General features: G+C 40.1%; 1 protein-coding gene across 1 annotated transcript in view; it reads right to left on the bottom strand.

The window, feature by feature from the left end:
- The window catches only part of STXBP5L (syntaxin binding protein 5L), a 1275950-nt gene that overhangs the window by 451148 nt on the left and 812306 nt on the right, over positions 1–12496 (bottom strand). The window contains exon 13 of the mRNA XM_053705139.1: positions 4684–4751. Within this exon, the coding sequence (XP_053561114.1) occupies positions 4684–4751 (68 nt within the window). The remainder of the gene's footprint in view (positions 1–4683; positions 4752–12496) is intronic.

Below are 12496 nucleotides of genomic sequence, written 5' to 3'. Positions count from 1 at the left end.
AGGAAAACCGGGCTCCAGCCTGCTGCGAAGCGCATATCAACAAAGAATCTAGCACAAACTTACTTCACCACCTCCACGGGAGGCAAAGTTTGTAAAACTGAATTGTGGGTGTGGTGAGGGGTGTATTTATAGGCATTTTGAGGTTTGGGAAACTTTGCCCCTCCTGGTAGGAATGTATATCCCATACGTCACTAGCTCATGGACTCTTGCTAATTACATGAAAGAAATATGTATTTCATATAAGTGTATCTTTGTTTTTTGTTTCTCTTTAGAGGAGATCACAGGTAAGGAGCATAGATGTTAAACGAACATTTTATAGTGTAAGGTTGGGTTACTACCATAGCAACAAATTTATTTTTAAGAAATTCTACGTCGGATGGAAGCGTAAACACACGTTAACTTATACCTACATGAAAAGAGCGACTGCACACAATGCACAAAATATTTCAATGAAAACCTGGTACTAAAATGAAGCCGTAAAATACTTTTAGCTGTCGGCCACTTTGGTAGCTTACAGCTCCATTTTTAACGACTCAATTTAAGCGAGTCCATAGTTGGAGAATTAATACCAGAGTTCTTTTTCTCATTAATCACGAGTCGCTTCTCTTGGAGTCTTTATAGACTCAACCCAGTGTTCTCTAATGCAAGGTTCAACAACCTTGGCACCCCAGATGTTTTAGAACTACATGTCCCATGATGCTCAGAGTTGCTAAACTCTGCTCTAACGAATCATTAGAGATCAAAGTTACAGTCAGCTTGCTCAAAACTAATGTCAATTTCCAACCCATCTGTAGCTTAATTAGTATTATGTATTAGGTCTGTTTTTTAGCATCAGACGATCTACCTTTTTGCAAGAGCCTTTTTAACTTGCATGCTATAACAATGGTGCAAAAATGTCACATCTATCTCATACAATATAATCCTATTTTTCAGTAAGGCAATATCCTGTCTTGGTGGATAGGTTACTAATTTATTTTTATGGCTGCGTCCTTTATTCACCTATCTTGGAAAATATTGTCTGCAGATCTACAGATGCCAATCACTTGGACTGGGGTTCTGTCTGTGGCTCAAGAAAAACACAGGAAGTTTAGTTTCCTCAAGAGGTGAGTTTACCAATTTATATTGGATTTCAGGTCACTTCAGAGCTGGCCTCTTTGGAACAGAGAAATGTATCCAAGTTTTTAACCCAGGAGGGAAAACTTAAAAACAGTTTCCTCAGCAAACATTCCATTCCACAGGAATGATCTCTCCATCAAGTGTTTTCCAACTAGAGTGTGGAACAATGGGGTCTCCCAGAGATATACTTGATGACTTCTGTTCCCAAGAGTCATTGCTCGTATTGATTAGAGTATTCTGATCGCTCCAGACAGGCCCTGCAGAACTTGTTTTGCAAATCTGATTCAGATATCTAGTTTTCTCCATGGTCTTTAACTTTGGAATGACCTATTGGGGCATATTTATCAAGCTCCATAAAGCTAAAGAATGCTGCTCCATAACCTGTCCGCCTGCTCTGAGGCGGCGGACAGAAATTGACAGAAATCAACCCGATCGAATACGATCAGGTTGATTAACACCCCTGGCTGCAAATCTGCAGGGGGCCGTATTGCACCAGCAGTTCACAAGAACTGTTGGTGCAATGATAAATGCTGAGAGCGTATGCTGTCTGCATTTATCGATGTGCAGCGGACATGATCCGCTATATCAGATCATGTCAGCTTGCAGCATCATAAATAGGCCACGTTGTCTCAAGGTTCCTTTTATCATCTAGATCTTGAGTTTCTCATATTGAAGGCTTTGAGATTGAATACCTTTTTTAAATCAAAGAGGTTTCTTTGATGCTGTAGTGAATACTCTTTTTCAGGCCAGAAAGCCTGTTACGCTTCAGATAAAGACTTATCTGCAAGCTCTTTATACAGTCTTATTCAAACTTTTTCTGTTTTAAAATACAGGAAAATTTCTAAGTTTCCTGAAATCAAGGGGTTGTGTTTAAAACAATGTCCTCCTCTTTGGAATATTAAAGGGATATGAAAACCATTTTTTTTTCATGGCTTAGATAGAGCATGCGATTTTAAGCAATTTCTAATTTAACTTAGCGTACCAGCCACACCCCCCTGATACCGGCCGGGAATTGTTTGTACTGGGTCAACGCTGGGAGTCGATTCAGACAGTCACGGACATTGCAGCTGTGGAATACCATTTATTGCGGTTTTATTGAGGCCCTTTTTTATCTGATTTCTAGTAAGTTATGTTACTAGTGTGTGTCACTTGGCATGTAATAAAGTAATACCTTGAGTCGGAGGTGCGCTGTCTTCTTTTTGTTGCAGTTCTGTTGGCTTTCCTCCGGTGGACAAGAAACCCATCGTTTGTTGATCAGCTGCACTCCGCTGAAACTCTTCACTCTCTCTCCCCTTGTTGGATGCTTTAGTGTGTGAATCTGTTTCTACCATACTTCAGGACACACGTTGTTTGGTAACGCAGTGCAGCTCTCTGTTATCATTTTTTACCTGTCTTTATATGGTAAGGAAGCACTGATTGTGCTCCCTTACCATTTGAAGCAATATTTCCGATCGTTACACAAAGTCACTGTCTGTAACGATCTTGAGGTGGTGGTAGGTGTAAGGCAGGTGGGCAGCTGATTGCAAGAAAGGAAGGGGCAGGTCCCTACACTGCTGCAAAATGGTTTGGCAGGGAGGAGTAACAATGGATTCCTACTCTACAGAAGAAAACATAAAATAATAATAATTAAAAAATGCAGTAATTTGTTTACTGGCAACCTGGATGCCAGTAACATATATGGAGGGGAACAGTGAGAGGGGGAGGAAAATAGAGCTGTTTCGGGGATAAGGGAGGTAGGAGACTGGCTGCCAGTACTTAAGATGGTGGTGATCAGTGGGGGGGGGGGGAGGGAAAAGAGCTGTTTGGGAGGGATCAGGTAGGTTTCAGATAGGAGGGAAATGGTCAGAGTTTAACCCTAACTTCACTTGTAGTTTGCAGCTTTTTGTTATGGCTGCCATTTCTCTCCCCTGTGTTTTCTCCTTTATTAAAGCAGAGTATGTAATGCTGCTCACTACACCTATGCTCCCTCTTATGGTCAAACTGGAGAAGATCATCAGTGAGAGACAGGTTGCAGTTCCAAAATGATGATGTCATCACTTACTATTTACGTGCCTCAGTTAAGTCTGCCTTTCCCCTTGCGTCATCTCTAACTTCTATGTGAGTTTGTGACTCTGTGTATAACGTGGCTTTTTTGACATCCCTTCTGGCTTCTGATCCCTGGCTTGTAGCTGACTTTGCTGATCTTCATGTTCCTGACCCCGACTTGTCTGACTACTTGCTTTGGTTCCTGACCCGGCTTGTCCGACTCGCTTTGGCTTTGATTCCTGGATTGTCATTTGGCTTTTGGACTCCTTATAATTTTTTTCTGTTATTTTTTTTAATATTTAGCATTTCATATCTTAGTTTGGTTCCTGGTACCTTGACAGAAATCCCTTACCCATAACAGCTAAATGATTATCCCCTTCGCTGCCAGGAATTTTAGAAATATGGTACGCAGCTGCAATTAGAAGCAGATCGACCGGCGATCCTCCGCCCGCAGCTTCATGCTCTAGTTACCAGATCGATGATGAATCTGGCTTCCTCCAATTGTTGCTTTCCCCCTTTGGAGTCCAGCTCGTGAGGCACTCAACGATTGGAGGAAGTCGGATTTGTCATCTATATGCTGACTACAGCTGGAGCTGCTGTTTTTAAGAGTATTTTTAGATAGTGGGCACTTATTTATTACACTTTACATTCACTTTAACCTACACAGCTAAAATGAAACTCATTGACATAGGCTTATATATTATAAAACAATGAATCAATTTTGTTGACACCACTGTGGTTTTCCACTTGCTGGTTATAACTTAGTCCAAAAAGGTCTAGTTAAAACACAATGAAGGTCAAGAGATACATATCTCACAATAGGCCTGATGATCTAAAGCTCTCCGCTCAGGCGAGATGATCTAAGTCTCGTCAATAAGGAACAGTCCCTCAAAGAATTTTAGAAAGACATTTTTAACCATGATAATTGTTTATCTCACTGTACAAGGTCTAAAAATAATTCCAAAGTTTGTATTCAATTTATCTCCATAGTGGCGAGGTTTTGGCCCTATAGAATCTCTAACACAGATGTTTTTTGTGCTTTTTCTTAAATACTGCATATGTAATTTAACTGGGTTTTCCTACTGATTTCAAATGGATTGGTTTATCTTAGAAAACAAAGCACAAACATCAGCTAAGAACACATACAGTATTTTCACAATGCCCTTTATATGAAATGGAATGAGGACTAAATTATTCTTACATAGTTTACAAGTTCTTAAAGTCTTAAAGACATATTAGGACCTTAAAGCAGTCATTGGTAGGAGAAGGTACCCAAAAGCTTTTATTTGTATTTATTATTTAAAATAGAGCATATGGTAATACCCTCAAAAACAGACATTCCACTCTCATTCTCTCACCCCTATATAATGCCTATTATCATTTCTGTACATTCAAAAAATTAATTATGTTACAAATAAAACTAGGTTCAACAAAAGGATTTGAAATAATTTAAGGAATAGACCTATATCTGAAAATTAAATTGCAAGAGAAGATGGAACACACTGAAAACAATATATTTATCATGCATGTGTACATTCTTACCCTGTTACGATAATCTCAGGATAGCTTTGTGTACCAAGGTTCCAGGATCCTCCTGTGATTGGCCATTCCTGCATACAATTAAAGACTTTAAACTATAGAATACATCAAATTACTGATTACTGCAATACTCTTGTTAGTTTGGCATGTGAATAATTTGAATGACTGCTCTAATATGTCTCTATCTATTTATCAATCAAGCTATCTAGTGTTAGTTTTAAGTTGTTCTGTTGTGCATTCTGGGTTTCCGGGTGGGGGGGGTGGTATTTGAAATAATAATTTAGGGCAATTCTCCATCTTCCTATCTGGGTGTGTGTAGCACTCCTGTTCAGGTTTTCATCTTGCTCTTACAATAGTGCTTCAATGGCAGATGAATTTACAAACTTTCTTGTGTTTTATGGGGGGGGGGGGAATATATGCTTTACTGATAAATTATTTTTTTTCATGATAGTGAGATCATCACAAGTGTGATTACCCTCCATGTCCACTAGGAGGAGGAAAACACCCCCTACATACAAGAGCTTTGAACTCCCCCACTCTCCCAGAATCCCTCATTCTTACATAAAGCCAAGTGGATGGAAGGAACCTAGAAAGTATGAAAATAAAAGGGTAATTTGAGTGCAAAACAAGTTCCGTTGTCAATTGTATACAAAGAAGGGTGGATGGGACTCATGGCCTCAAAACATCATTATAGAAATGAATGAATCAGGTAAGCATACATTTTTTTTTCTTTTATAAGGTTGTAAGAGTCCAGAAGATCATCACATGTGGGAAATTATACCCAAATAGTGAAATCCAGGAAACCACCATGTTCATATGAGGACAATTCAGTTAAGGCAGGGATCTTACTTATCAGGCAGTGCACCTGTAGTACGTACCTACCAAAAGCTGCCTCAGAATAGGCATACACATTAAAAATGTTAAGAGAGGCCCTAGTAGCTTTCTTGCAAATTTGGTCTATAAAAGCTTCACTTGAAGTAGCTACTGCCCTAGTGGAATAAACGGTATGCATTCATGGCAAGTTTTCCCTGCAACCAATTATGCCTTGCAAATTTAAGCCAAGGTAACAGCTGTAGCTTTATGTCCCTTGCTAGGTCCTGAAAAATGGACAAACAAAAAAGAAGAAAGTCAAAACATTTGTGTGGTTTCCACATACAATTTTAGTGCAATACAACGTTTTGATGAAGGTACTCCTTGGAGTTCTTAGATGCTGGACATAAAGATAGAACCACAATTTCTTGGTAGAAAGTATCTCTAGATACTACATTTTTAATAAAAGAATAGTGAATTCAAAGGACTGCCTTATTCTGATGAAAAATCAGGAAAGTAGGTTTACAGGATAAAGCTGAACATTTTAAAACATTAAAAAAAAATGTCCAAGGGAGAAAAAAACGTTCAAGATAAAAAGTCTAGAAAGAGAGAATAGAGGGCGCCATATGGTGCAAATCAAACAGGTGACCAATGGTACAAGTACAGGTACGGCTGAAATCTTACTCACGTGATGAAGAGCACAGAAGTGCAATATTTGCAGGCCGGAACCAATGGGTCATCCGGCAGACACTGAGGCACACTGAGAGTAAATAGTATCCTCGTCCCAACCAGGAGGGAGTCCAAAGATGTTCTTTTATGCCACAGGAGATATCACAATGTTGAGCAATGATCCATTCTTGTAGAGGCACAACGATAGTAGGTGGGGGCCAGCAAGAGCAACAGGAACAAGCAGCAGCGAGAGTAACGTGATAAAAATTATTTATTTAAAAGATTAAAATAGTAGCAACGCATTTCTCCGTGTCACAGCACGATTTCATCAGGCTGTATGGACACTTACTATCGTTGTGCCTCTACAAGAATGGACCATTGCTCAACATTGTGATATCTCCTGTGGCTCTTTGGTGTGCTCTAAGCTTATCCTTATTTATTTATTTATTCATGTATTTATCTCTAAATAATGATTATCTCTGTTGAAGGTAAAAGTGTGGGTGCATTAAGATTTATTTGCTGAATAACAAGTTTACATAACTTTGGTGGAGTGATGAATAAGACAAACATACGTTTTAAAAGTGTACACATTATGGGCCAGATTACGAGTGGAGTGTTATTTTTCGCTTTCGCTAGAGTGCTAATTTCATGCATTGGGTTGCAGTGGTATTACGAGTTGAAAATAAAAGGTTATCACTCTTGAGAAGTCACAGGAGCAAAAAAGCTCACCTGAAAGCATATTCTCATGTGTGCTAACCCAACATGAAAATATGAATACATATATTTCACATTCTAGTGTTCTGCACATAGCAGAATATGTTCTATTTATTCATAAATACACATTTCTATATATATCTGACAGTATTTGTGTACAATATATATAGCTACACCTAAATATATTCATTATTTTATATAGCTATAGATATATATAGCTATATATAGGAATGTCTATTTACAAATACTTCGGACATACAGGTATACTCGACATTGGAATGTGAAATATTTACTATAAATACACAGTATAACACTTTATTAACAATGAATATTGCATAAATATACTTTAACATATACTCATCTACTTAAAGGGACATGACACACAAATGTTGAATCACTTCAAAGTCATGCAACAAATTCACACCCACTGTAAAGAGATTTTAAGCAGTAGGACACGCTAGGGAGTGTGCATCTGTCATATGCAGGCACAGTCATGTTATTTTCCTACTCAGTTTAAGTAAGTTTGACTATTGTTTTTAATTTTTTCAACCTGAAGCTTTACAGCAGCTGAAGTATAACTGGTCACAGGGCACTTACTCTGGTGAGCTGAAGAAATTTTGAGGTAAAATATCTTTCTTTTTTACATAGAGATGTTCAGGTGATATTTTTATGTCAGTATTTTAGGGTTATGTTGCATCACATTCAAGTGATTAAGCATGAGTATTATGTCTCTTAAGTGCAAAGGGCTCCAATGCAATCCAATTATATATATATATATATATATATATATATATATATACATGTCTATATATATATATACATATGTATTTATGTGTGATAAATGTACATAAAAATCACAATACAAAACAAAGTGACATAAATGTGAAAAAGTAATATAATGTGAACTAAAAAATGTTCATTCAATAAATGGAAGTATATGGCCGTTCCTAGAGGGATCTCCTGGTACCAATGTCTTCAAAATAATCCTCAAATGGGATGAGAAGAGAGAAAATACAACTTGAAACACTAGTGGTAAACAGACAAATGATTACTCACATTTGGTGGAGCTAATACAAGCTCAATGGAATGTGCACACCTACTTTATACTGGTAGGCAAACAGTATCTCACACGATAGTTGTATAAAAAACATAATTTATGCTTACCTGATAAATGTATTTCTCTTGTGATGTATCAAGTCCACGGATTCATCCTTACTTGTGGGATATTCTCCTCCCCTACAGGAAGTGGCAGAGAGAGCACCCACAGCAGAGCTGCCTATATAGCTCCCCCCTTAGCTCCACCCCCCAGTCATTCGACCGAAGGCTAGGAAGAAAAAGGAGAAACTATAGGGTGCAGTGGTGACTGAAAGTTTAAAAATAAAAATATATTTGCCTGTCTTAATAAACAGGGCGGGCTGTGGACTCGATACATCACAAGAGAAATAAATTTATCAGGTAAGCATAAAATATGTTTTCTCTTGTAAGATGTATTGAGTCCACTGATTCATCCTTACTTGTGGGATACCAATACCAAAGCTTTAGGACACGGATGAAGGGAGGGACAAGACAGGGACCTTAAACGGAAGGCACCACTGCTTGTAGAAGCTTTCTCCCAAAAATAGCCTCCGAAGAAGCAAAAGTATCAAATTTGTAAAATTTGGAAAAAGTATGAAGCGAAGACCAAGTCGCCGCATTACAAATCTGTTCAACAGAAACCTCATTTTTAAAAGCCATGTGGAAGCCACAGCTCTAGTAGAATGAGCAGTAATTCTTTCAGGAGGCTGTTGGCCAGCAGTCTCATAAGCCAAACGGATGATGCTTTTCAGCCATAAGGAAAGAGAGGTAGCCGTAGCCTTCTGACCTCTCCACTTACCAGAATAAACAACAAACCATGAAGATGTTTGATGGAAATCTTTAGTTGCTTGTAAGTAGAACTTTAAAGCACAAACCACATCAAGATTGTGCAACAGACGTTCCTTCTTTGAAGAAGGATTAGGACACAGTGAAGGAACAACAATCTCTTGACTGATATTCTTATAAGAAACAACCTTAGGAAGAAACCCAGGTTTGGAACGCAAAACCACCTTATCTGCATGGAAAATAAGATAAGGGGAATCACACTGTAAAGCATATAGCTCAGAAACTCTTCTAGCCAAAGAGATAGCTACTAAAAACAAAACCAAGATAGAAGCTTAATATCCATGGAATAAATAGGTTCAAACGGAACCACTTGAAGAACTTTAAGAACTAAATTTAGGCTCCATGGAGGAGCAACAGGTTTAAATACAGGCTTGATTCTGACCAAAGCCTGACTAAATGCTCGAACGTCTGGGACATCTGCCAGACGTTTGTGTAGAAGAATAGACAAAGCAGATATTTGTTCTTATAAGGAACTAGCTGATAATCCCTTCTCCAAACCTTCTTGGAGAAAAGACAATATTCTAGGAATCCTAATCTTACTCCACGAGTAACCTTTGGATTCACACCAATAAAGATATTTGCGCCAAATCTTATGATAGATCTTCCTGGTGACAGGCTTTCTAGCCTGAATCAGGGTATCAATGACCGACTCAGAGAAACCACGCTTTGATAGAATCAGGCGTTCAATCTCCAAGCAGTCAGACGCAGAGAAATTAGATTTGGATGCGTGAACAGACCTTGGATTAGAAGGTCCTGCCTCATTAGCAGAGTCCATGGTAGAACCGAGGACATGTCCACTAGGTCTGCATACCAAGTCCTGCGTGGCCACGCAGGTGCTATCAGAATCACCGAAGCTCTCTCCTGCTTTATTCTGGCAACCAGACATAGAAGGAGAGGAAATACATAGGCCAGATTGAAGGACCAAAGCACTGCTAGAGCATCTATCAGTACCGCCTGGGGATCCCGGGACCTGGACCCGTAACGAGGAAGTTTGGAATTCTGACGGGACGCCATCAGATCCAATTCTGGTGTGCCCCATAGCTGAATCAGCTGGGCAAATACCTCCGGATGGAGCTCCCACTCCCCCAGATGAAAAGTCTAACGACTTAGGAAATCCGCCTCCCAGTTCTCTACTCCTGGGATGTGGATTGCTGAGAGATGGCAAGAGTGATCCTCTGCCCATCGGATTATTTTGGTTACCTCCATCATCGCTAGAGAACTCCTTGTCCCTCCTTGATGATTGATATAAGCTACAGTCGTGATGTTGTCTGACTGAAACCTGATGAATTTGGCCGCAGCAAGCTGAGGCCACGCCTGAAGCGCATTGAATATCGATCTCAGTTCTAGAATATTTATCGGGAGAAGAGATTCCTCCCAAGACCATAAGCCCTGTGCTTTGAGGGAGTTCCAGACTGCATCCCAGCCTAGCAGGCTGGCATCTGTCGTTACAATGAGTCACTCTGGCCTGCGGAAACACATTCCCTGAGACAGGTGGTCCTGAGACAACCACCAGAGAAGAGAATCTCTGGTCTACTGGTCCAGATGCAGTTGAGGAGACAAATCTGCATAATCCCCATTCCACTGTTTGAGCATGCATAGTTTTAGTGGTCTAATGTGTAGGCGGGCAAAAGGAACTATGTCCATTTCCGCTACCATGAGTCCGATTGCCTCCATATACTGAGCCACTGATGGCCGAGGAATGGAATGAAGAGCTCGGCAAGTGGTTAAGAGCTTTGATTTTCTGACCTCCGTCAGAAATATTTTAATTTCTACCAAGTCTATCAGAGTCCCTAGGAAGGAAACTCTTATAAGAGGGAAGAGAGAACTCTTTTTTATGTTTACCGTCCACCCGTGAGATCTCAGAAAAGCCAACACAATGTCTGTGTGAGACTTGGATAGCTGGAAAGTTGATGCCTGAATTAAGATGTCGTCTAGATAAGGTACCACTGCTATGCCCCGTGGTCGTAGAACCGCCAGAAGGGACCCTAGCACCCTTGTGAAAATTCTGTGAATAGGGATGTGTAGATACGCATCCTTTAAGTCCACGGTGGATCACCCCCATGGTATGTAGGTCTTCTACACAGCGTAAGAACGTCTCTCTCTTTGTCTGATTACAGACAATCGAGAAATGTGAAAAGTCCCCCTTGGAAGAGAGCCTTTGAATTCCAGAAAATATCCCTGGGACACAATTTGTAAAACCCAGGGATCGTGAACATCTCTTGCCCAAGCCTGAGCGAAGAGAGAGAGTCTGCCCCCTACTAGATCCGGTCCTGGATCGGGGGCTACCCCTTCATGCTGTCTTAGAGGCAGCTGCAGGCTTCTTGGCCTGATTACCCTTGTTCCAAGCCTGGTTAGGTCTCCAGACTTACTTGGATTGGGCAAAATTCCCCTCTTGCTTTGCAGCAGAGGAAGCTGAAGCGGGACCACTCTTGAAATTCCAAAAGGAATGAAAATTATTTTGTTTGGTCCTCATCTTATTTGATCTATCCTGAGGGAGGGCATGACCTTTCCCTCCAGTGATGTCTGAAATAATCTCTTTCAGTTCAGGCCCAAATAGTGCCTTTCCTTTGAAAGGGATGTTCAAAAGTTTAGTTTTAGATGACACATCAGCAGACCAGGATTTAAGCCATAACGCCCTTCGTGCTAAAATGGCAAAACCTGAATTATTTGCCGCTAATTTAGCCAGTTGAAAAGCGGCATCTGTAATAAAAGAATTAGCCAATTTAAGGGCCTTAATTCTGTCCAAAATTTCTTCTAATGGAGTCTCCATCTGAAGAGCCTCTTCTAGAGCCTCAAACCAGAAAGCAGCTGCAGTAGTTGCAGGAACAATGCACACAATCGGTTGAAGAAGAAAACCTTGATGAACAAAATTTTTTTTCAGGAGACCCTCTAATTTTTTATCCATAGGATCTTTGAAAGCACAACTGACTTCAATAGGTATAGTTGTACGCTTAGACAGAGTAGAAATAGCTCCCTCCACCTTAGGAACTGTCTGCCACGAGTCTCGCATGGTGTCAGATATGGGAAACATTTTCTTAAAAACAGGAGGGGGAATGAACGGAATACCTGGTCTATCCCACTCCATAGCAATTATATTCACAATCCTCTTAGGGACTGGAAAAAAACATCAGTGTAAACAGGAACCTCTAAGTATTTATCCATCTTACACAATTTCTCTGGGACCACTATAGGGTCACAAACATCTAGAGCCGCTAATACCTCCCTGAGAAATAAGCGGAGGTGTTCAAGCTTAAATTTAAAGGCCGTCATATCAGAATCTGTCTCAGAGCATTGTGAGAGCATATCAGATACGGCTACTAAAGCGTCAAACTGCTCAGCATTTTTCCCCGAGCTGTCCCGCTTTCCTTGTAAACCAGGCAGTTAGGATAAAACCTCTGTGAGGGTTTATTCATAACTGTGGCCATGTCTTGTAAAATAAATGAATTTGACGCACTAGAGGTACTTGGCGTCACTTGCGTGGGCGTTACTGGTTGTGACACTTGGGGAGAGCTAGATGGCGAACCCTCATTTACTTCTGACTGAGAATCATCTATTGCTCTATTTTTAAGTGCTAATATATGTTCTTTATAGTTTATAGACATATCAGTACAATTGGGACACATTCTAAGAGGGGGTAAAAGAACAAGGATTTTCTTTGGTGTCAGACATGTTAAACAGGCTAGTAATGTAACACGCAAGCTTG

This window comes from Bombina bombina, chromosome 3 (assembly GCF_027579735.1).
Source record: "Bombina bombina isolate aBomBom1 chromosome 3, aBomBom1.pri, whole genome shotgun sequence".
Taxonomy (NCBI): domain Eukaryota; kingdom Metazoa; phylum Chordata; class Amphibia; order Anura; family Bombinatoridae; genus Bombina; species Bombina bombina.
The sequence above is the reverse complement of the archived record's forward strand: the minus strand, read 5'-3'. Positions and strand labels throughout refer to the sequence as shown.